Source organism: Trachemys scripta, chromosome 9 (genome assembly GCF_013100865.1).
Source record: "Trachemys scripta elegans isolate TJP31775 chromosome 9, CAS_Tse_1.0, whole genome shotgun sequence".
NCBI classification, from domain to species: Eukaryota; Metazoa; Chordata; order Testudines; family Emydidae; genus Trachemys; species Trachemys scripta.
The window spans coordinates 16,891,890-16,915,215 of NC_048306.1; the positions used below are offsets into that span (position 1 = coordinate 16,891,890).

The following is a 23,326-nucleotide window of genomic DNA, read 5'->3' on the forward strand; positions in this document are numbered from 1 at the left end:
GTGGAGAAGACAAGGGATATGGCCCTTCATTCCACCACTACCTCTGCCAAGACATGCTAGAAAATCTAATTGGAGGGTTGTACATATGCCCTACTTCCAGGCCTACTCTTACCTCTGGCAGCATTACTCATGCACATGCTATATTCTAAGCAATATTAGTTACTGAATGGAAATCTGCCAGAAACACCACAGATATCCAGGGGATAGCGCCATGTACTAAGGCTACAGCTCAACTCCATCCACTATTGTCTGATACACCACCTAACACAGAAGAGAGGTGACAATGTTGTGCTAGCTTTGCTCCCTCCCTGTGCTTTTTAAGGGACTTTCCAGAAGAAAATGTTATTTATTCCCACTGCACATGCAACTGAGAGCATGACAGAACCTTAATTAGCAAGGTGCATTTTTCTACCATATTTTCAAAAAGTTATGAACACGGCTTCAAAGAGCTCTGAAATATTAATTACCATTTAAGGCTCTGAACCTTCAATGACATCTGCATGGATAGACTCCTGCAGTTTTACAAAGCTCCACCAACATCAATGAAGCTCTGTGAGAAGGCAAGGTTCTATCTGTACCAATATTTTTTGCAGCATCAGAGCCTCAGGCTGCATTCAAGAATTTGTTAGTGTATATCTCCACATATGTATCATGGCCAAGCTCTTCAGTAATCACCAGTGTTGGTATAAACAAAAGTATTTGACAATGCTGAATTAACACGTAAATCATACAAACAGGTTCTACAAGATCAATACCACTATTAGTGCTGGTTAAGCTGGCTCATTCCAACACAGAATAGAAGATACTAGCAGGAGGAAAATATAAGGCTGAAAAGATTTCCAAAATGGTTTCCCCTACCCCCACTGTCTGGATTGGTAAGCAAGGAAACTTAAAGGTGAGAATAAATATATGACGTTCCTCCCGTGGTGCCTCGCTATAAAAAGATATTTGCTTTGGAGTGTAATTTAAAAAAGTCAAGGGCCCTTATTTTTGGTTCCTGCTAAGGAGCACTCGACAAAATTCGGTAAGGGGCACAAAGGTGGCGCAAAGCCACCTTAGTCTCATACCCAACCTGCAATGGATGCTTAAGAGGCTGTTAACAGACGGGAATTGTGGAGGTGCAGGGAAAACTTTGGTCATGTCCCCTGCACCAGCCACAAGAAGGGAAGTGGCATCAGAGCTGCTACGGTGGCTCCACACACTACTGGACAACACCCTTATGCTGGCCGTGGCCAGCTAAGCAGTTGTAGGAAACCTATAAACTACTGGAGTGGTGCAAAACCACCCTAATGCCAAGGAGAATCTGGCCAGTGTTCTTTTGAAGACAATGGGTGTAATTTTTATCTCAGTTACACAGGAATAAAATCAGTGTAACTCCAAAGACTTCCAAGAAGAATGAGGCATAATGGAAGTTTTGCCTCAGTCAGAACTACAAGATTTGGACAACAGCAGCTTTCGTCTTTTGAAATGGATGTTTGTAAAGAATAAGTTTTTTGATAGATGAACCTGATCAATTTTTCTTTTTAAATAGTACCACAGATAAAGCGAAATTTTAGAAGAGCAAAGTAAAAATTGTCAAGTGAATTCCTAGCCTCTTATTTACAGCTATGGCATTCCTAATTAAATGTTTTTATGCTTGTGAAAATCTGATGAATTACAATCATAAGACAAGTTAAAGTAAACACATTGTTACATGTATGAGAAAATAAAGTTACCTTTTGTTTTTCTCTATAATCTTCACCTTCAAAGTTGTATAAACTCATCTCTGTATCCATAGTGAAGTTCCTTAAAGAGCTCTCTCCCATTTTTTGCAAACGTTCATTCATTTCAGCTGTCTAAAATCAGGTACAGAGATCATAAAAAAGTTACCTTTATCAACACATCTGAGATGTTTTAAATTCTGTATTAAGTTTCTAAAAATAAATCAGCATCGCTCACTTAAGTTTTCTCCCTTCTTTTTTACTTTCATGCGTATTAGTACCCATCTTTCATGACTAGTAGTACCCATATCTCCTTCATTAGGATCTGAAGCACACCTTTTATTCCAGTCCTTTGGTCTCGTGCACTGAGACATCGTATTAAGCTAAAGTTTAGTATGCTGTTATAATGTGGCCCAACATCTCCTATAGATTATGCTGGTACCAAATAATTTCAACAAAATTTATGTACAACTCTTCTGAGCTGAAAAGGTAGTTCATTAGCCCACTAAGCTACCTATTGCTTCAAAAAGATCTTACATCTATTAAAAAAAACTGTCATAGGATTTCTGACCAACAGTTTAACAATACACACTTCTAAAAGCTTATTTAATGAAACAGTGCTAAAACTAACATTTTATTAATTTTTTTAGACTTGAAAAAAAAAATAACTGCTGCTTTTGGGAGACCTTAAAAAAAAACCTCTTATGAAAAATTAGATTGTAACATATTCAGGTAACTTACTGAGAAGCAGGAAATGAGAGCACAACTAAACAGATCTACAGCTTTTTCCCTTCAAAGATGTTTCCTATTACATAGAGAAATGGCAGATAGCTGCTAGTACAATAAATACAAATTCTGTCTGATTTTTTTTTTTTTGATAGACGAGCAACAAAACAAGATTTACAATTTAAACGGATTTGATGATTCTTAACTCTTTTCTTTTACAATTATGTTCCAAATGAAACTATGCTCTCACCTTCTTTTCACCTCTTTCTAAAATAGTGGTAATATCTTCCTCTGTCAGTTCACTGTCCTTGGAAGCAAAAACATGTGTGGCTCCATGCCGGATCATCTGCAGCATTTCATCTTTTGCTAGTTTGTTAGACTGCTGATCTATGAGCCTTCCTAGCATTAGAAATATATTGAAGGCTTTAAATCAAAATGGTCAATCTTTCCCATGCCAAGCCCAACCTGAAAACACCCTTTCCATCTAGTGAGGACCAGCTTCCCATTTAGCAACACAGGAAGGACAGGGGAGTCTGACACTGAGCTTAAACTGAAATTGCAGTGCAATTTTACAGTTCAATATATTACAGAAATGTAAATAAATGCAGTACCTACTGAACTGTAACTGTCATGGAACACATCCTTTTCTTATAGCATGCGTATTCAGAGAAGCACCATTCAATAGCTACTTTGCTTTTACTAATTCAGTTTCTTAGGAGTAGGTGCTCTGTCCTGCACTCTTTACTCAGGCAAAACTCCCATTAATGTCAAAGAAAGCTCCATCTGAGTAAGAAGTAAAGAATCAGGCCTTTAAACGGAAGCTTGCTATTTTAGGTTCAATTAATATCCACTATTACAGACATCGGGTCTAATTCTTCAGTGCTTTGCACTTTGTATGGTTATTTAATCCTGTGCAAAGTGAATGAACCAAATTCTGCCCTCAAATGTGTATACAGTATTTGATACCTTGCTGTATAACTATGGAGTCCAGTCTCAGTTTTATCTCAGCTCTTTCTACAATCCTGTCTTCAACAGTATTGTCAGTGATAAGTCGGAATACACGAACTGGCTTCTTTTGACCAATACGGTGTGCACGATCCTAAATAAAATTAAATTAAAAAAAACCTTTTAGGTAATAGCAACATAGCAGCAATTTGGCTGAAATACCTTAGCACAAGCATCAAAAGAAACTGTCTAACTTCAAATTATTCTAGATTATTTTCTTGGTTTCCTATTTACTATTGAGTAAGTATTACGTCTACAGAACTGATTTTTTTTTAAATCACTATTAGTGTAATATTTATACAAATCCCAACATACAAAGATTGACTGATCTCAGATACACCAGTATAAATCTAGAGCAAATGAACTGAAAATCAGAATTACTCTGGATTTACATCAGTGTAACTGAGTATTGTATTGTATCTAATCTAGCAAATATTGTGGTGACTCGTATAGAAAATTTATACAAGTTACAAACAAATATGACAAGAAAACGAATATGAAGGAATTTGTTCTTCTGTTCGATTTAAAAAACAAAACAAATCTGCTTTCTAGTGGTCCATAAATCATTGGTACAAGAATTCTGGACTGTGTTACACTAAATCCCTGATACTTGGAGCTGTTCAATATTTTTTTAGGGTCAGGTCCCAAATGCAGAAAAGGATTGTAATAAATAATAAATTAGAGTATCATACAATAGAAAAACGGCAAATCCCAACTCCAATGCCAGAAAGATTTAGACATGGTTTTTCTACTTGTGGTTAAATAGTAGAGTGATTAGAGAACTTAGAAATACCTAAGATAGAATTATTATGTTAGTCTATGTTGTACTGTAATATTTTACATTTGATTCCTTTTAATGCCTCCATCTCCAGCTCTTATGCTCTCCTGCATAATACTAATATAGCAGCCTTCTTTCTGAATAATCTCAAAATACCTCACAAACCATGGACACATTGCACCACAGAAATTTAGCCTACATCTGCCGCACAGTGTAGTAGTCAACATGCTTCACAACAACATGGTGAAAAGATATTTTCACTAAGGCCACCAAAACAAAACATATAGGTAGCACTATATGATCTTTAACTTCCATGTGAAACAAACTAGAGGCCTTGGCTGTAACGTAGCACACAAAAGAGGATAACTTTTTTTAGATCAGAGCTGATCTTTTTACCCCAATGGTAAGATTATGATCTCTGTGTCCCTATACAGGAGCTGGGCACAATCCAATTGGGCAATAGAGGAACTACCCTAGCCTAGTGCATCTATAATACTAGGCTCCCAGGAAGGGCAAAAACAGGACGTGCTGTCCTAGAACAGAGGTAAATGCTTCATTGCACCCTGTAAAAAGGTGGTGGAGATGTTGGTCCAGCATGTGATTTTCCTAGATCCCAAGTCAGAATTCTGGCTACGCCTCTTCTGATGTGTCTCGAAGCCAATCTGCCCCTAAAACTGTATGTGCCTTTCATCGTTTATTGCAATGCATTTTTACAGTCATTGAATTCTGCATTTACTGGAATGACTATTGTCAATGTTTGTGTGACAAAACAATACTGCTGGACTATGGTGAGGAACGTAATAATTTATGAGACACAATTTCAGTATTTTTTCTTAGATGGATATTTGGGGGGGGGGGGGGGGGGCAAGAAATTTGCCATTTCTTCCATAATTCAGGTTACAACTTTTTCATCAAACTGCACACTTTTTGGAATTATCTATAAATACTAAAGTGGAAAACTCTTTGCCAATAGCCATTTTTACAGGAGAAGATTTTTTCCAAAACTGCACTTTCGAATCAGAACGAGGATTTAAGGGTTCCCCCCTCCCTTTTGTTAATAGGTACTTGAAAATGGCATAACTCAACCCGAAACCTGCTTTTCTTTCCCCACTCCCTTTAATCCACACTACTACTTTAACAAAGCTGTAACGCTGGAAAAGTACTGCCACTATATTCCTTCATAAGCCTTTGAGTTCTATCATATGTATTATTTTATATGGATACTCACCATAGCCTGCAGATCCACTTGTGGATTCCAGTCTGAATCATAGAGAATAACCACATCAGCAGTTGCCAGATTAATCCCAAGACCTCCTGCCCTGGTACTGAGCATAAAAATGAATTTGCTACTGTTGGGAGCATTAAAGGTGTCTATTGCTTCCTAAAAGAAAATAGAAACTCATTAAGATAGCAGAATCCTCAAATAAATGATTTTATTAGTGACTTTATTTGGTGTCCATATACCATACCAACAACTTTAAAAGGCCAGGTTTGCATAGGCAAACCAAATAATTTCTCAGTCACTATAATGAAATGTTTCATCATAAAAAAGTAAAGCCCCCACAAGTCCTACACTGTGGCCCTGACCTTGCAATTTACAATACAAGCACACCACTACACACAGATGGAGCCCCAGAAGTCAGCAGGGCTCTGCACAGTCATAATAGCCTACTGCACACTGTAAAATTATAGGATTTGGACCTACATTCCCAACCAATTACTGTTAAGTACCTCAGGTTACTTATTCAATTTCAGCCCACTTTTCTACATTTCTAAAAGTTAAACATATTCAGGGTATATTAATATTGCCTCAGATTTTCCAAAGAAGAGTTAGTAGTACTGTAGCAGACCGTACGTTTGTCCTTAGGCAAATCTAGAGACTTTACTTTCAAATTGCATGCAGGTATCCAATGGCAGAGTTTGTCCAACTCTAAATAACTGGCTTAAATAATGAAGCCATCCTTGCTAACACATCTCTCACCTCTCTTTCTTCATGAGGCGTCTGTCCATCTAGTCGGCAGTACTCATAACCACGCCACATGCAATAATCCTCCAAAATATCCAGTAAGCGGGTCATCTGACTAAAAATGAGAACTCTGGAGCCTGACAGGTTGGTACAGGAAACAAAGTAATTTTAATATAAATCTTATCACAGAACCAAACAGGAATAGGTTAAGTGCACAGAGAGAATTAATGTGAAATACAGTACCACATTTACATAATATTCCTCCCTAACTGATCATCAGTTTATTCAAACGGTTCTATTTTCTTTTGTAAGTTTATTTTTCAGTAATTAATTTTAAACACCTATTCTGCAATTTTTTCCAATAAGGGTCATTTTTACTATTTATACAACAGTATTCTGATATCAACTGAAGAAATAAAAGAACATTCTTAAAGACAGTAACACTAGATTCCCCCCCTACAAGAACCATTTTTCAAAAGATGGAGATCACTAGTTCCCCCCCCCCCCCCAGTGCATGCATTATGGGGAATTTTAGTTTGTTTGGTTTTTTTAAATAGGGCTTCTTCCAAACTTAAAATCCATTAAATTCTACATTCTCTACCCCACATATTGTACTGACATTCCATCAGTTAAGTGATGTTTTTTAATCACAAAAATGTCACGTGACAAAAACATTCAGTACAACAGCACACAAAATTCCATTGTCAATATATGTAAAAGCAGTGGCGGAAGAGACACAAAATGTTTGGAGCTTGAACAAACAATCTAATATACAGACGTTTATTCAAACCTACTATGGCGCCAGCCAGTCCATGCAACCACAAACACCAGCACTCTGAACAGGACCTGGCTTTCCAGTTCTTGTCCTCAACTCCCATGGAAGCCTATTGGCCTACAAGCCATATTAAAACATTAACCTGACAGGTGGTCAGGAGGTCTGGTCTCTCCTGACATATCCCCTTCTCATCTCCCAAACTTCCCTCTTAATGGCTTCCTATTCCACCTTATTTTTTATTTTTTTCTTAACTCTTCATTTTTTTTTCCCTCCCACCTTACCCCTCTTCGTCATTATGAAGTTCTCCCTCTACACCTTGCCTGCCACTTAGAAACTCCACAAAAACCTTTTAGTTTGTAACAAGTAAGACTTTATAGGTGGGAACGATTTTTAAACTGGGCCATTTTATTTGTTATTAATACTCTTCATATAGCTATTGTCCTATAGCTTCCACTCACCCTGTTCTTTGAGTTTTGCTAGCAGTTTATCCAGAGCTACCATTTTACCACTGTTATTGACAAGATGCATGTCAGTAGTATAAGGAGGTCCAGGTTCAGCACCATCAAATAGGTATGGATGGTTACAGCACTTTCGCAACTGCATCAAAATATTCAACAGCCGCATCTTATCCATTTTCCCAGCGGAATTTAGAATGTCAATATCTTTCATCAGGATCCTTGTATACCTGAAGTTTTACAGACAATAAATAAGGCATTTACAGCATCTAGTTTGTGCACATTTAAAACAAAAGTAAGTCTCTAAAATGTCCTGAGGTTACTGTGCTTTGTTTGTTTGTTTTTTAAGCTGGATAATTAAAACATCCACCGTTACATTATGCAGGATTTGACAAAAATTAGAAGAGACAAATTCTTATGCTCCAGTATGCAAGTCAACATCTGACTAAAAAAAGTTTCCCTTACAAACAGGTTATTCCATAATTATTAGCCATTGGGTTTCTTGCATTTCTTCTGAAGCATGCAGTTAAGGCCACTGTCTGTCAGCTTTGGGATTACATGGACCACTGGGTCTGATCTTGAGAAATTCCTGTTTTCCCATCACTATGTTTGAAAGCTACATAAAAAGAGATGTATGAAAAACTTCTTTTTTAAAAAACAAAACAAACCAAACAACAAAAATTATCAAAATCCTTTTTCCATTTCACACCTCTGCACAATTGCATCATGCTTCTATTTTAGATTTAGTTCTACTCCTGTTACTATAAATACACTTTTGGCAGGTACTGGGGAAAAACATTCATGTAAGCTGCCCCCTAAAAACAGGGAAGGAGAATCAAGTCAGCATGTTAGCACATAATTCAGATAGTCCCACTGTGCATCAACAAAAGACTGAAACTGACTAAAACACATTTTATTAAATGCACAAGTTCTTAAAAAAAAAAAAAAACTTGACAAAATAGAGAAAAATCCAATTTTTCTCTAGTTCCTTTTAGTTTCAGTAGTATTGTGTTTTTTTTAACTAGCAGATACAAATATTTCAGGTGGAAATGTGCTTTTCTAATTAACCAAGTCCCTTTATATGCTGATCATACCTATCGTAGAGACGGGTACAAAAATAGAAGACAAATATATTGAGTCTAATATAAAGTACTCGATTATTAGTTATAATTTAGAGCAATTTTACATTAATGTAAATAACTCACCATTCTCTCTGCATTTTACTGAGCCCAAGGTAAATCTTTACTTCCTTTTTCGGAGGCAAGCTCTTTTCTACTTCAGCTTTTATACGACGTAACAAAAAAGGCTTCAAAACCTACAAAATAAGATGTCTGTGTAAACTATTTATAAAAACAAGACTGCTTCAAATGTGAGATTAGTTGGCTTGATCCTGCAGCATTTGCTCAGCTCAAATTCTGAGCAACTCATATTGCTCCCATAGTGACCCCATCAGACCAGCTCTGCTGCAGCCATCGTCTGAGTGAAAAAATTAAGCTGTCCACTGGTTCCAACAGCCAGCTAAGTTCATGCAGAGAGTGGGAAGGACTTCAGAAAGGCTGCTGTAGAGTTTCCCAAGGGTACCTCTTCAGAAAGAGGCCACCTACATGCTCCCTATGACATTTAGGTCAGCTGATGTGGAGCAGATGGCTGCCCTATCTCTCCACAGAACAGCAAAGTGGGAACCACCCCTCCTATCTCTTCAGAGATAACTTAATCACCACAAAAGGTATAGACGGCACAGGTGATAACGGTCTTAAGAAATGCTGTTAAGCAGAAGAGAGGGCATCATCAAAGTCATTTCTATAGGCCTCTTTGGATCAAGTTGTTAGATAGTTCCTCTTTACTCCCATAGCCACAGAGGCAATCTGGCCCCACATTCATCCATGTAGCCACAGGCAGGAGAAAAGAGCAGCAATTGAAGTAGCCTTTTCTCATGGCTTAGGTAGTGAGAGGAAGAGGGCCAAGAGTAGACTGGCCCATGCAGTCAATGTTACCCCACAGTGATCGCTCCAACATTCACAGACATGCTGATGTGACTAATTTATTCTGCTGGCTCCCTTCAAGGGCTGACGGGTGAGGCTCTATTTTATTAGGAATTATGTATCTAAGGAGTGCATAAAATGTAATAAGGGGCTGCTCTTTTCAACTAGATAGGCACATCCAAAAATACACTACTCTAAATCATAAATACACAAGTTACGACAGCCCAGGCGTTGCACTGGAACTTATGCTTCCTAACATATCAGTTTAGATCGTCCACACAGATAAACACTGCAGATGCCTCTTTCTGGGTTCAAGGTCTACATTTAGAGACAGAGCGGGAACTGGACAGGTCAGGGAGAAGAGTGGGTGGGATGCGGACAAGGACAGAGGTGAGGGAAGATGAATACGGTCCTCCTCATTTTGGCTCCCAAGAGAGCCCTCGGGTTATATTATTTCCCCCTCCTCCAGATCCTCCCCTACAGACTTTTGGTCCAACTGCAACCAGGGTGAGTCTTTGGTAACTCAGCTCCAACATCGGAGGGGTGAGAAGAGGATGGGGCACCAAGGCCCTGAACCAATGAAGAAGCACAAAGCCTTTGAGCGGATGACCCTACCTTCAATGATCTGAGACATGGGTTTTTAAACATCTAGTTACTCAGATCCAATAAAATAAAAATGCCGTACCATTATAACTGTAATAGAGCCGAACAGCAAGATTTCTTACTACAGAATTTCAAAAATAAATACGTGTTGTGAACTTTTCCTCTTTTTAACATCCTCTATTAATACACTAAAGAAAATGTTAAAAATATAATTCAATATAATTAATAGTTTCAAAACTCCTTGCAATTCTTAATTTATTTATGGATTAATAAGTTTTGATGTTTCTATTGCAGACAGTAATGTTATAAAAGAAATATTTGGAAAAAGTAACAGAAATGCTGATAGATATTATATATATATTATGGCAGATACTACTGTAAAAACAATATATGCTAATTCTAAAATTAATGAGAATACAAACATTTATATACATTTGCCACAATACATTTTATAGTAATTTGAGGAGAAATAATAGACAAGAATTAGATTTTTGTTTTAAAGTTATTTTATAGCAATAATATATTACCATCACTGCTACTACTTACTGCATGAAGTCTTTCTACAAGCTTTTGATCACCAAGACAATTTTTAGTATCAAACCATGAGTCAAAGTCCTGTAGAAAAAACAAATCATTGTTAGTATGTACAGTTTCATCTTTACTTTCAATAACAGACACACACGTTAACATACAAACACCCATACTCGGTCAGACCAATAGTCCATATAGACCAGTCTCCTCTCTCAGCAGAACAAGGACAATTTCAGCGATCCATCCCCTGTCGTCTAGTCCTAGCGCCTAGCAGTTGTAGCTTTTGGGACACCCAGAGTCTGGGGTTGCGTCCCTGACCTGCTTAGCTAATAGCCATTGATGGACCTATCGTCCATGAACTTATCCAATTCTTTTTTGAACCCAGTTAGGTTTTTGGCTTTCACAATAACCAATGGCCATAAGTTCCACAGATTGACTATGTGTTAAATGAAGAAGTACTTCCTTATGTTCACTTTAAACCTAATATTAATTTCATTGGGTGACACTTGGTTCTTGTGTAACGTGAAGGGCCAAACACACTTCCTATTCACTTTCTTCATGTCATTCATGTTTTATAGACCTCTACCATACCCGCCCCCCACAAATCTCTTTCTAAGCAAATATCTCCTCACATGGAAGCTGTTCCATGCCCCTAATAATTTATGTTGCCCTTCTCTGCACTTGTTCCAATTTTAATAACTTTTATAAGATAAGTCCACCAGCACTGCATGTGGTATTCAAGGTATGGACATACTATGGATTTATATAGTGGTATTATATTTTCTGTTTATTATCTATCCCTTTCGTAATGGTTCCTAACATTTGGTTAGCTTTTTTGACTGCTGCTGGACATGGAACAGATGTTTTCAGGGAAATACCCACAAAGACTCCAATATCTGTCTTGAGTGGTAACAGCTAATTTAGACCTCATCATTTTGTACATATAGTCAGGAACAAGGTTTTCCAATGTGCATTACTTGGTTTGCCAGAGTTTATGCTCCTTTCTATTTTCCTCATTGGGATTTGACTTCCAATTTTTAAAAATGCTTTTTTACCTCTCATCACCTGTTTTACTCTGCTGTTTAGCTATGGTGGCATTTTTTTTAGTCCTCTTACTGTTTTGTTTTTTTTTCTTTTATTTGGGGTATATGTTTAATTTGAGCCTCTATTATGGTGTTCTTTAAATAGTCTCCTTGCAGTTTGCAGGCATTTTGCCCATGTGACGGTCTTTTAAATTTTCATTTAACCAGCTTCCTCATTTTTGTGCAGTTCCCCTTTTAGAAGTTCAGCGCTACTGGGGGAGGGGGAGGAAGAGGGGGTTCCCTTTGGCATTTTTCCCCTACAAGGGTGTTAAATCTCATTACATTATTGTTGACATTCTCTCACTGTGATATAAAAATGAAGTCAATGGAGTTACACTAGTGAGAGAAGACACAGGCCATTGTTCTCGGCAAGTTTAACAGCATCCATAAACTTTCAAGCCAATTGAATAACTCCACTGGTAACACATAGAACCTTTTTTTAATAGAAATGCCTACTCTGTTCCATCTAGGAATTTATTCCAGGCCTACCACTGTAACATCTGAGTGCCTATCACAGTGTGTCAAGTCAGGATGCATAATGAAAAGCAGGGGGAGAGAAGGAAATGGGACCATAAAAAGTGAGATCAGATAGAGACATGAAGCAAGAAGAATGGGAGTAACTGAACCAACGCAACAGGAAGACGAGTAGAGTGACAGGAAAAAAAGCGAAGGGAAGGGATGGTGAAAGGAAAAAGAGTGATAATTCTAAGTGAAAAAACAAAGTTTACTGTGCAAATTATATGTCACAACTTGGTTTAACTCACGTTTGTAAGCAACAGTGATATAAGCAAAGATTAAAATCAGTTTAAGTTTATCCACTTTAATTTAGCAGCATTTTACACCCACTTTGCACAGGTGTAAGTGTTACTCAAAAAGCAAAATCCTAGGAAAACAGGCCCTAAAGCCTTGTCTAGACTATGATTTAAACGTGTTAGCTAACACATGCTAACTGAAACGTCTTACAAGTCTAGTGTAGACAAGGCAGTTTTAAAAATGTGCTGATTCATATGTGTTAGCCAACATCACGCCTTTAAATCCCAGTCTAGCCAACAGCTGAGCATTTGCAGAATTAAGCCCTCAGTTTGAAAGTGAACTACCAAAATGTGGATTTCAACATTACTAAGCTGGCATGAAAAATTCAGTGTGTTCCCTCTAAGGATAAGGAGGGAACTGTATTTTACCATATGAAAACTTTCTGTGTGGAAGAATTTCAACTGGTGCTACCCAGAATTGAAATGATAGGTAGAAGAGACACATGGTATCCATGATTTTTAAAAATATTTATATGGCACCCATTACCATAGTGTCCGAGCACCTCATAATCTTCAACGTATTTATCTTCTTAACATCACTGGGAATTAGGGAACTGATGCACAAAATGACTAAGATTTGCATATGGTTACATAGGAAGCCTATGATGAAACGAAGGATTGAATCTGCATATCTCAAGTCCAAGGCCACTCTAACCACTGGGTAATCCATCCTCTCTGCAGAATATATCATCAGAATTACGCTAGGAAAAATATATCAGGCACCAGCTTACATCTGCAGAATTGAAGACATCAGGTAAAAGAAAGTTGAGTAATGCCCACAGTTCATGAAGGTTGTTCTGTAAAGGAGTTCCTGTCAGCAGCAACCGATTTGTTGTCTTGAACTCACGTACAATCTCAGAGAGCTAGGAAAAATAACGAACAGCATTTGTTATCTGTGGCTTAAACACAAAGGGCCAGATTTTCAAAAATCCTGAGCACCCATCACTTCAACTGAAGTCATTGAGAGCACCATGTGCTCAGTACCTCTGAAATTCAAGCCCCAAAAGATCAAGCTATTATTTTCAAAAAATGACCTTCAGGAAGTATTTGAATATGACTAAAATATAATCTAACATTTAAAATCTGAAAATATTTTGCTACAAAATGCTCAAGCAAAGGTTAGGAAAAAAATTGAAATTGAAGTTTACCTTAGATTTTTCATTCTTTATTCTGTGGGCTTCATCTATCACCAAGTATCTCCAGTTAAACTTTTTGAAAACAGATTTCTCCTTAATTACCATTTCATATGAGGTAACGCAAACATCCCACTCTCCAGGCATCATAACATCACGGATAAAAGCAGCCTAATGTAAAATAAGTATCTATTAATTAATAGATATTAAGTAACAACAACATGCGTAACTTATTTGGAGCTGTCACTTATGTCTGCCAATATTATTGAAACAAAAGATTAACAAGATTTAAAAAAATAAAAGATTAAGCACATATGAAAAAATACCTGGAGTTACACTAATTCAAGTTAAACAACAAAGGCTTTCAATCTTTGTGTTTCAGGGCATAAACTGATCAACAGCTGGAGTTAAGATGAAGGGCATAAATTGTCCCCATTCACCTCAGTGGATGTTTATTCTTAAGCAGAACTATGTATTTTTAAAAGAAATTATTTCCTGTTAAGTGATCAGCAGTGAAATAGTTAAATGAGACACATGCAACTATTCAGTGTGCTTTGATATTATAGAAGAGGGGAAAAGCCTACTAGGTCATCTAGTCCATCCCTTCAGTGGCATGTGAAGGAGTGTTTTCTACAACGCTGTATATCAAATGCCCAACTATTGGGTTAATGTAGAGCTAAGGTTGCCCAGTGATGCCTTGTGCATTTCTAGAATGTGGAAGCTAAACTTAAACCCCTGAAAACCAGGAAATAAAAAGAGGTAAGGCAACACAAATGTAAACCAGGACCCACAGTTAAGATACATGCCACCCTGCAATGCAACCTTAGCTACCTGCAGTTTTAACTATACCCCCTGCCCCGATACACACACTTTGGGGCTGGCAATAGTCATGGTCCCATTATGGTGGTGCAAAGATTAACAAATTGCCAAGGCAAATGGGGATTCTCTCTCTCTTGCAGTCTTCGGATCAAGACTGGATGCCTTTCTGGAAGATCTGCTTTAGTCAAACAAGTTATTGGACTCAATACAGAAAGAGCTGGATGAAATTCTATGGCCTGTGTTAATAAGGTCAGACTAGAAGATCTAATGGTCCCCTGTATCCTTAAAAGCTATAATACAAAGACATGAGGAAGGACTAAAAATGTGCTATGTTTGTATTATGTTCTAGAGATCTGAATTACAGCACTGTCTGCACACACTCCACCTGCATTCACTGTTAGGTGCAGCTGCATTTAGTGGTGGAGCGATTGGTTGGAGCTAGTATGCAAAGCTGTGACTGGTTCATGACAAGAGGCACATGTGTACCTTGAGACACCAAGCATGCCCCACTGAATTTTGGAGGTTGTATCTGCAGAGGTACATAGGGTCTTCTTGTCATGGGGACTGCCAGCAGTCTGGTAGCATACAGTGGTCTCCAGGATTTAGGAGAATTAGGTGAAAGCAATGCAAAATATAGATACTGTCTCAAAAGCAATCTGCAGGCCAAGAGCAAAATGGTGGTAATATTGTACAAGCATGGGGTAGTTTGTGTGGAGTAGACTCAGTATTTGAGTGTAGGCAGCTCCTGTCTAATGTCAAGCATAGCAAACTTTGCCCTGCAGTGCTCATGTGCTCTACTCCCAAGGTTTTCCGTGACATTTGTAAAGGTAGGAGTGCTAGCATGTGTGTTAGTGACATGTTGGGCACTGCCAAAGAAGTTGCACTGCAGGGGTGGCATGTACGTTATCTTTGTATTTCTAGGCTTTCAGAGAATTTAAGTTGAGTCACACTCCGTATTCTGGAAGGGCACCAGGCACCACTGGGCAACCTTAACACTGCATTAGTGAAACTTTGGAACATTTAATTTTGCAGCAGCCTCCGCCCACCCATAATTCTCCCTCCATCCCACCCCAGTCTGGCTCCTTAGCCACCATTAACCCTGCCACAGAATGCACTGGCTGCATGATAGCTCCTTTACTGCCCCTGCACCATCTCATCTTTTTGCCTCTCCAGCATAGCTCAGTTCTTCCTCCGCAGCCCTCTTCCCCTCAGAGTCAGCTGTTCACATGGGATCTGCCGGTTGAAGAGCTAGGGAAGGATGCAGGTACAGTGCAGGGACATTAGCATGAATCCATGGAGACTTTTTTTTTTTTTTTTTGAAAGGAGGGATAGATTCAGGAGGGCACAGATGCAGTTCCCCCCCACACACACAGGATGAGCTCAGACCCTCTCCTTCCCACCTCTCTACCCTGTGCTGCTACAACACTCCCCCCCCCACACACACACTCTACTACAATTCTCCACATCCCCCCTTAACTCCTCAGATTCTCCAAGCACTATTCTGATGCTGCCCCAAGTCCTACATCATATTCATTGCTCTGACCAACACCACACCTCATGCTGTTCTGAGCTCCCCTATTCCAAGACCCCACCCCTAAACACACAAATGCTCTGCCCTCCTGCTCACCATTCTAGGTCCCTGGTAAGCTTGGAGGCTTGATGGGGAGGTGGCATGGTGGTGGGGCTGTGAAGAGTGCCTGCAGCAGCTGGAGGTAGGAAAGAGCCAAAAAGTGGAGATGCAGAGTCCCTACCCCACATCTGGGCCTAATGTATGGGGAAGGGGCTGTCCACATGCATCTGCAGCACAGGAGGCTGAGAGAGATATGAAACAGTCCTTTCATTCACTGAAACATTCTCAGCTGAATAAGAACTTCAAATAGAAGTGAATACAACCGACAACAATAGTGTCAGAGGTATGAATTGCTCCAATTCATGAGAGTGGGTATTCTCATCCCTGTTTTCCCCCGTTTCAGCGCTCGTGGGTCTGTGCCATGCACCGAGTTTGCCTAGTCTGAGCTCCCAAGTCCTGACGCTGGTCTTAGCAGTGCATGCCGGGAGCATGTTCAAGCATGCCTGTTCTCAGCTCCCCATTCTATCTCAGTACTGATCCCATGCCATGCACTCAACATGCTTATTCTCAGCTCCCCATTCCAGTCTAAGCACTGTGGGCCATGTTTTGAAGGGGGGACAGAAACAGGTGGTATGAATGTGGGAAGGGTTGGGAGATACCCCATACCCAGATCTAAACTCCTCTCTTTTCTGCACAGCTCTGGCCTGCCCTTTTCCTCTAGAGGCAATGGCATTAGGGGAAGGATGAGATTGATGCCCCTTCCCCACTGCTGGAAGCAGCATAGGGAAGATTATCATTTCTGGGTTAATTTGCCAGTTGGGATGCAGTAGAGGAAAGGGGAGCCGTAGAGCACCCCGGAGGAATTGTGGGGGAGGGACCAGGTGGCTCCACTTCTCTTCCCCTTAAGTATGTCACTATAGGAGAAAATGCTTAAGTTCCCCCCTTATGGATCTGCTTTGTCACTGCTTCTGAGCTTCCAGAGATCAAGGGTCCTTTTTTGAGGACAATCCTCTATTCACCGAGGGACCTTAAAAACCACACACACAAAATCTCCTTTTTTAGAAATCCAATTCTTTATCAAAGCTCTGTCATAAGCACAATGGTTGTGAAGGGTCGTTATCTGGCGATGTCCTGGATCCTCAGTAGCTGTGCCAGAGCACACCCCTAAGGAGCAAGTGTCAGCAATGACATAAAGCCTCCACTCTGCAGGCTGCCAAACCCCACATCCCCTGCACCACTCCAACAGCACCTCCACAGCTGCAACTACCCATATTCCTTAGGCTCTGAGCCAAAAAACTTACAAGACTATGGAAGTATTATGAACAGCTCAAGTTAGGGGGCTATGTATCTGGAACAAGTGACCCAGGACTTACCTCACCCACCTTGTCTCTCACAGAAAAGTATTCGCTTTAATAGACCCACTTCTGTTGGTGGAAAAGAAGCTTTCGAGATGCAGAGCTTTTCCACCAGCAGAAGCTGATCCATTAAAAGCTATTACCTCACCCACCTTGTGTCTCTCATACCCTGGGACCAGTACAGCTAAAACACTGCAAGCAACTTGTTTTTCTTGGGTCTTGCTCAGAATATTTACATTATCCCAATTACTTCCCAGTCTTTCATTTTCACTCTGGTTAACTGTTAGTTTCTTTGAAAATACTTCTCAAGTAAAATCAGAGTCTGCATGTAGATTTTAGAGCACTTTAAAATATTGCATTTATCCAGTACATGTGGGCAAGTGGGCAATACCAACTGTCACATGCACACATCCTGGGGATGGGCAGAGGGAGTTCAAAAAAATCAAGAGTGACCAAAAAAACCCACAATATTATCTTTTTTTATAATGTCATGATTCGCTCTCCATTACAAACCCAGGAGGCTCTCGGAATGTGCTCGCAGATCAGAGCTCAAAAGAAAATAGGCTGACCTGAGCAGCTGCAGTTTTCAAAGGGGGCGAGAGGAGGGGGCACTTCCATTTTCAACAGAGTGGACTGAAGTTGTTGGGATAGAAAGGACTAAAAGTGGTCATATGGAATTGTGAGACACTTCCAGATGACTCTCAGGACCTGAACCAAGCAGGACTGTGCCTATATGCAAAGCAACAGGGGCTCAGACCCTGGGTCCCTGCTTAACTTGAGCTCAGACCTCTATCCTTTCAGGTTCTGGGATTCTGGGTCAGTGCAATTGAAATGTAGACACAAGGGAAGTTAGGCTTGAACCAGGGCTCTAGCACAGGCTTACGTTGAAGTGCAGACATACCAGTAGACACTGTGGGGACAGACTGCCTGGAAACCCTTTAGGTGTTAACAGACCCCGAGTCTTGCTGAACATGGGCATTTCATTCCCCTTGGCTTGAGCTATTAACATGCTGACCTGTAGTTTTAAACTTATCTTGAATAATTTCTTCAGCATAATCACCCCCCATGCCCAGAGGCAGAGTGGAGTGGCTGCCATGCAGTAGCTAAAATAAATCCCAAGTAGCTGAGATCCACATCGGGAAGACAAGAGCCATAGCTTGAACCCTGGGTATTTGTCTGTGTGCACATTAGAAGAACCAGACAATTTTATAAAATGGTAGTTTTTAGAATGATTCTATCTTGGGAACCCCTGGCTCAAATGTCCCAAATGTGGAGCATTAAGCCACGCCGCATGAAGCGCAGTGAATTTCAAGACCATCTAAGTCAGCATGTGGCTTTTAGAGCACTTATTTGTCTTTTAAACGGTAAGCAAGCTCTCAACCTCAACTATAGCAGAGCTGCTGCTGTTATAATTCACCCACTTCACTCTGGCCAGTATAGGTTTTAAATTACACAAATAATGGCTCTTCCACCAGTTCCCTTCAGAGATTCTATAATCAAGTATCTCTATTGTGCCCATCAACATGTGTTGAGTACCAGTCAAACAGAAATAAGACATCTTTCCATCTTTATTAGCCAAAGTTTTCCTCTTAATATCATCCCATTACAATTAGGTTCAAGGAATAATGGAAGCTCAGAAAAGGTGGGGAGAGCAACCACTAAAGAAAGGAAACAAAGGGAAGGTGACAACAAGGCTGAGAAGTAAAGAATATAATCAGTAGAAGGGATAAAGGGAATACAAAAGTGCAGTAGTCACCAGAGAAAGATGAAACCAACCGAGGAAGGAGTTTGGCAAGTGGGGTACATTAAAGAAATTGATGAACAAAGTTAAATCCCTGTTATTCTACTTTAGCATTTCCTATAGCACCTATTGGCATAGTGTCTAAATACCTCCCCATAGTAAGACGGTTAAAAGCTACCGTATTTTTTCCTGCAGCCAAGGAAACTACTTCAAACAATTGTATTTCCTGGAACACCAGTTTCTGACATGCAAAGCACAATAACGTTCAGTTGTTCACTTACTCTGGCATCCTTGTCTCCAATAAGACAAACCGCACGTAAAGATGGAACCCAGCGTTTAAATTCGTTCATCCAATTGTGTAAAGTTGATTTTGGAACCAGGACCATGTGTGGTCCAGGAATGTTTCGGTAATGCTTCAGATAGCCTAGCAATGCTATTGTTTGCAAAGTTTTACCAAGACCCTACGTTAGTAAAGAAAAAAATTGAAATGAAGTGCCATCATAACATTAAGGACATCAAAACTATTTTCCAGCTATTTAATGCTGCTGCTGCTGAAACTGCTTATAGTGAAATGCATAACATGCAAGTCTACAATGGAGATGAATTAAAAACTCATGTTGCTTCAATGTATAATAATATCCAAATTACAATTCTGAATACAGCCATTTTGTGCAAAGAAAAAAATAGTTTTATTATAAGAGAGTTCCACTGTATATAAATGAATTATAGGGACTTCAATGTTAAATTACAGGATAGCTCAGAGCAAAGTTTAATAAAAAATTCAAGTCCCTATAATATTATGCATCTCTTGTTTGAATTACACAAAACTGTTATTTCACCATTAATGAAACTGCATCTATTATGATTTTTTTTATTTACACAGAAAGGGTGGAAAGAGCAAAAAGGGACCTCATTTGCTGAAGCTAGAACATAACATATCCTCTCCTACAGCCCAATCCAATTGTCATTTAAGTCAATGGAAAGACTCATGGACTTTAATGGGAGTCAGATCAGCACCAGAGAAATCTGTTCTTTCTTCTATGCACATGTGTAACACTAACTTTAGTAACTTATGCACGTGTTAATGGGAAAGAAGATCACTGGGACAGATGGCAAACTCCAAGAGGACCTATCCAGGAAAAATGTTTGCCTCTGTAATCAATATCCAAAATGAAGCAATAACCAAAACAAGCATATTACGGCCCAGATCCTGTTTGCCCTAATCACAGGAGAAACTCAGCTAATAGGGAAATTCATGTGATTAAAATGAGCTAGATTTGGCCCTATATCGGGGTGGCCAAACTATGGCCCGCGGGACCGTCCTGCCCGGCCCCTGAGCTCCTGGCCCAGGAGACTAGCCCCCAGCCACTCCCCTGCTGTCCCCTCTCCCCTGCAGCCTCAGCTCACTCACTCCACCACCAGCGCAATGCTCTGGGCAGCGAGGCTGTGAGCTCCGGGGGCAGTGCAGTTGCAGAGCTGGGGCCTGACCCAGTGCTCTGTGCTGCGCAGTGGCGGCAGTGTGGCCTGGATCCAGCCACTGGTGCTCCACACAGCACGGTAAGGGGGCACGGTAAGGGGGCGGGAGTGGATAGAGGGCAGGGGAGTTCGGGGTGGTAGTCAGGGGGCAGGGATGTGGATAGGGGTCAGGCAGTCGGGGGGGGAGGGGGGAAATAGGGGATTGAATGGAGGTAGGGGTCCCAGGCGGGCAGTCAGGGAGGGGGGGGGGGTGGATGGGGCAGGGGTCTCGGGGGGGGGGGGGGGGGGGGGGGCCCCCCCCAATCAGGGAACGGGGAGGGTTGGATAGGGCAGAAGTCCGCGGGGGGAGGAGAGGGGCAGATAGGAGGTGGGGGCCGGGCCATGACCCCTCCCCTCCCTGGCTCTCCATACAATTTCCGAAACCCGATGTGGCCCTCAGGCCAAGAAGTTTGCCCGCCCCTGCCCTATATTATACATAGACTTTTGCAGTCAACAACTTCAATGAGGACTTGTTTTTTTAAAGATCTAGTATAAAAAAGTTAATTCCATTCCACAACATAAAATATATCAAGCATAACAATTTTTCAATATTGAAATACAGCATCAGAAATGCCAAATGCAAAGAAAAAAATATTTATTTATTTAGCAGTAACAGCAGCATCCTAAGTTAGCTAACAAATTTTGTATGGCATTTTCTTTCTGGAAAGCATCATGAGAGAATAATTCCCATTTTCATTTAAGACATATTAAATGTATATAGCAACAGAGAGTCCTGTGGCACCTTTAAGACTAACAGATGTATTGGAGCATCTGATGAAGTGGGTATTCACCCACGAAAGCTTATGCTCCAATACATCTGTTAGTCTTAAAGGTGCCACAGGACCCTCTGTTGCTTTTTACAGATCCAGACTAACACGGCTACCCCTCTGATAATTAACTGTATATAGAATAAGAACCAGTGTCAACTATGCATGTGTTATGCTCAAATATAGGCACCAGCTTATAACTATGTATGCAATAACTAGTCAAAAGGCTACAAAGTGATATCCTGCTTCAGTAAGTTTATAATTCCATGTATTTCTTCCTGTTAGAGTAAAATAGTGCACAGAGCATGCAATTTAAATCCATGAAGAAAGTCCTTGGACTAATGCAGGTCACACATGTACACACAAAAAAAAAATCAAAATAGAATGATTACTCTACATAAATTCCAAAAGCTTGCTGCTTACCATTTCATCTGCCAGAATTCCATTAACACCATTCTCATACAAGGAGATCATCCAGTTCAACCCTCTAACCTGGTAATCTCTTAGCGTTCCTCCTTTCACATCTGCAAATGTAAGATTCCTCTAACTAGAAAATTTTTAATTTTATTGTGATCTACTTATGAGATCTTACTTAAACCAATCAAAACAAACAGAAAACTTCCAACATGGATACTCACATGAAGGCGACTCCTCGAATCGAACACACACATTAGATGTTTTTCGACTCTCAGACAGCAGCTCTTCATCTTCCTCTTGCTCAGTGCGTCTGTGACGATAACTGAAGAAGGGAGAAAGTTTGCACATGAGTTTGGATTCTAAATCTTTTCATCAACAGAGCTAATGGAATATACCCTGACTACATTTTTGAGAAAAAACAGTAAATTATAATAGAAATCACCATTGATCCAGCTAATCTATATTCTATCACCTGCTCTTCCACAGAACCAGTTCACCGTTAAGTAATTATTCCCAGATAGTCATTCCAGCTCTGAATTATTTAGCTAACATCCAGCCCTTTCCTCCTCAGCCATGCTTGTACTGTGTAAGGAGGAAGCAAAAATTCTGCAGGTGGCTGTGCGGGGAGTGAGGCAGAGGGGCATAAAGGTACACACTGACAATGGCCACACAATCTGCCACTTGATCAGTATATACCATTCAGAAGGATAGGAGAAAATTTTCAGTTGAATGTTCAATTCCAAGAATATTTGCTTGGATGATTACTAAAAATTATTCCAATTTAAAAAAAAAAATACAAAAAATAGCATTTAAGTGCCTCATATAAAAAAACCCCCCAAATTAGGAGGAAAGTTTCTCTCTCATACACACACACAAACACACACTTTCTCCTGTTTAATACTACAGCATTACTTTTTCAAGGAGTTCTGGCATACTTAAGGCACAATTTTTCAACTGCAATTTAAAGATAGATAATAAAAATACATAATTTTGGTTGAAAAAAATAAAAGGTTTGAACTTTGAGATAAGAATAGAGATACGAAAACATACTCCCCAGCTGAAAGTAAACTCTGTTTTTCATCTTTCTTTATCCGTGGTCGTCCCAATTTGACTTTCAGTGGTGATGTTGGCGATTTCTGTGCTGCAGGCTGAATAAAATGTGCAAAAAGTTCCGTCTGCTTCAGGAGAAATTCAAATCTTTTTGCCCGATCTGTTTTCTAAGTTACAAAACAAAAAAGAAGAAATGTGCATCTTTTCCCCACCAACAATAATTTCATTTATGTTCAAACAAGCAACTTACATACTGCAGTACTGATCCTGCAATCTGAGCAGGTGAACTTTGCAGGAGAACTCCATACAAACGTTACATACAGGAGATTGACAAAAAAAAAATTAATTTACAGTGAGGGATGAAATCCTGGCCCCACTAAAGTCAACGGCAACACTCCCCATTTAAGTTATTGTGGACAAGATTCCACCTGAAAAGTGTTTACATTGACTAGTAATATGTTGCTGTTTCAAAAACTAAAGCAACTAATACACAGTCCTGCTCCCACTGAAGTGAATGAATTTTTCTGTTGGACTTCCACTGGAG

General features: G+C 39.8%; 1 protein-coding gene across 1 annotated transcript in view; it reads right to left on the reverse strand.

The window, feature by feature from the left end:
* SMARCA1 (SWI/SNF related, matrix associated, actin dependent regulator of chromatin, subfamily a, member 1) overlaps positions 1-23,326 on the reverse strand; it is a gene marked incomplete at its 5' end in the record, with an annotated part of 55,065 nt that overhangs the window by 26,915 nt on the left and 4,824 nt on the right. The window contains 14 exon segments of the mRNA XM_034781109.1: positions 1,716-1,835; positions 2,677-2,825; positions 3,393-3,525; positions 5,438-5,590; positions 6,191-6,312; positions 7,409-7,635; positions 8,611-8,720; positions 10,537-10,605; positions 13,147-13,278; positions 13,564-13,719; positions 19,315-19,494; positions 21,739-21,839; positions 21,954-22,054; positions 22,783-22,949. Coding sequence (XP_034637000.1) covers positions 1,716-1,835; positions 2,677-2,825; positions 3,393-3,525; positions 5,438-5,590; positions 6,191-6,312; positions 7,409-7,635; positions 8,611-8,720; positions 10,537-10,605; positions 13,147-13,278; positions 13,564-13,719; positions 19,315-19,494; positions 21,739-21,839; positions 21,954-22,054; positions 22,783-22,949 — 1,920 coding nt within the window.